Here is a 685-nt window from a genome sequence, read left to right on the forward strand (position 1 = left end):
TCCAAGTTGGGTTACATTTTTACAGGCTACCTATTATGGTGGTCCAGCTAAGAACGACACCCTTCGCATGAGGGACGATACAGGTAACGGCAGAAAAGAAGCTCGGAATCGGCAACATGCACCTTGGCTGAAGATGAAGATCACTGCGCTGAAGTTTCATTGTGAAGGAAGAAGAGAATTAGACTGAGGCGTTGAGGGTCGGTTCAATCCAGGTCGGGCGCGGGTATGGATTGGGGTGCGGGTCGTTTAGCTTCTGGTCCCTTAGATCGGGTCATTGACCTGGTCCAAGGCCACATCCGACAAAAAAAACAGTGTTTCATTGTGTTGTCGATCGTTTTAGTTTTCTCTTAAATTCCAACAATATTTTGACTATATAATTTTTTATCTTTTTATTACATACATTAAAATTAATTATTAAAATTAATTATTAATATAAAATGTATATTAAAATATAAAAATATTAAAAATAAAAAATAAATTACACATATATTTATACATATTATTTAATAATTAATTTTAATAATTAATTTTAATGTATAAATAATAATTTTTAATTTTTTCGTATTACATAGTGACTAATTTGATTTGTATAACATACATAAAAATTATTCATTATTCATTTTGGCCAGTTCAACAACAAAAAGTAAGAACATGTATAAAACTTTAAAAGTTTTGAAGACTCATA

At 30.9% G+C, this 685-nt stretch overlaps 1 protein-coding gene across 1 annotated transcript in view; it reads right to left on the reverse strand.

The window, feature by feature from the left end:
• Positions 1-271: 271 nt before the first annotated feature.
• LOC107479371 (growth-regulating factor 5-like) overlaps positions 272-685 on the reverse strand; it is a 1613-nt gene continuing 1199 nt past the window's right edge. Inside the window, exon 3 of the mRNA XM_016099514.2 lies at positions 272-279. Within this exon, the coding sequence (XP_015955000.2) occupies positions 272-279 (8 nt within the window). The remainder of the gene's footprint in view (positions 280-685) is intronic.

This window comes from Arachis duranensis, chromosome 3, assembly GCF_000817695.3.
Source record: "Arachis duranensis cultivar V14167 chromosome 3, aradu.V14167.gnm2.J7QH, whole genome shotgun sequence".
Taxonomy (NCBI): Eukaryota; Viridiplantae; Streptophyta; class Magnoliopsida; order Fabales; family Fabaceae; genus Arachis; species Arachis duranensis.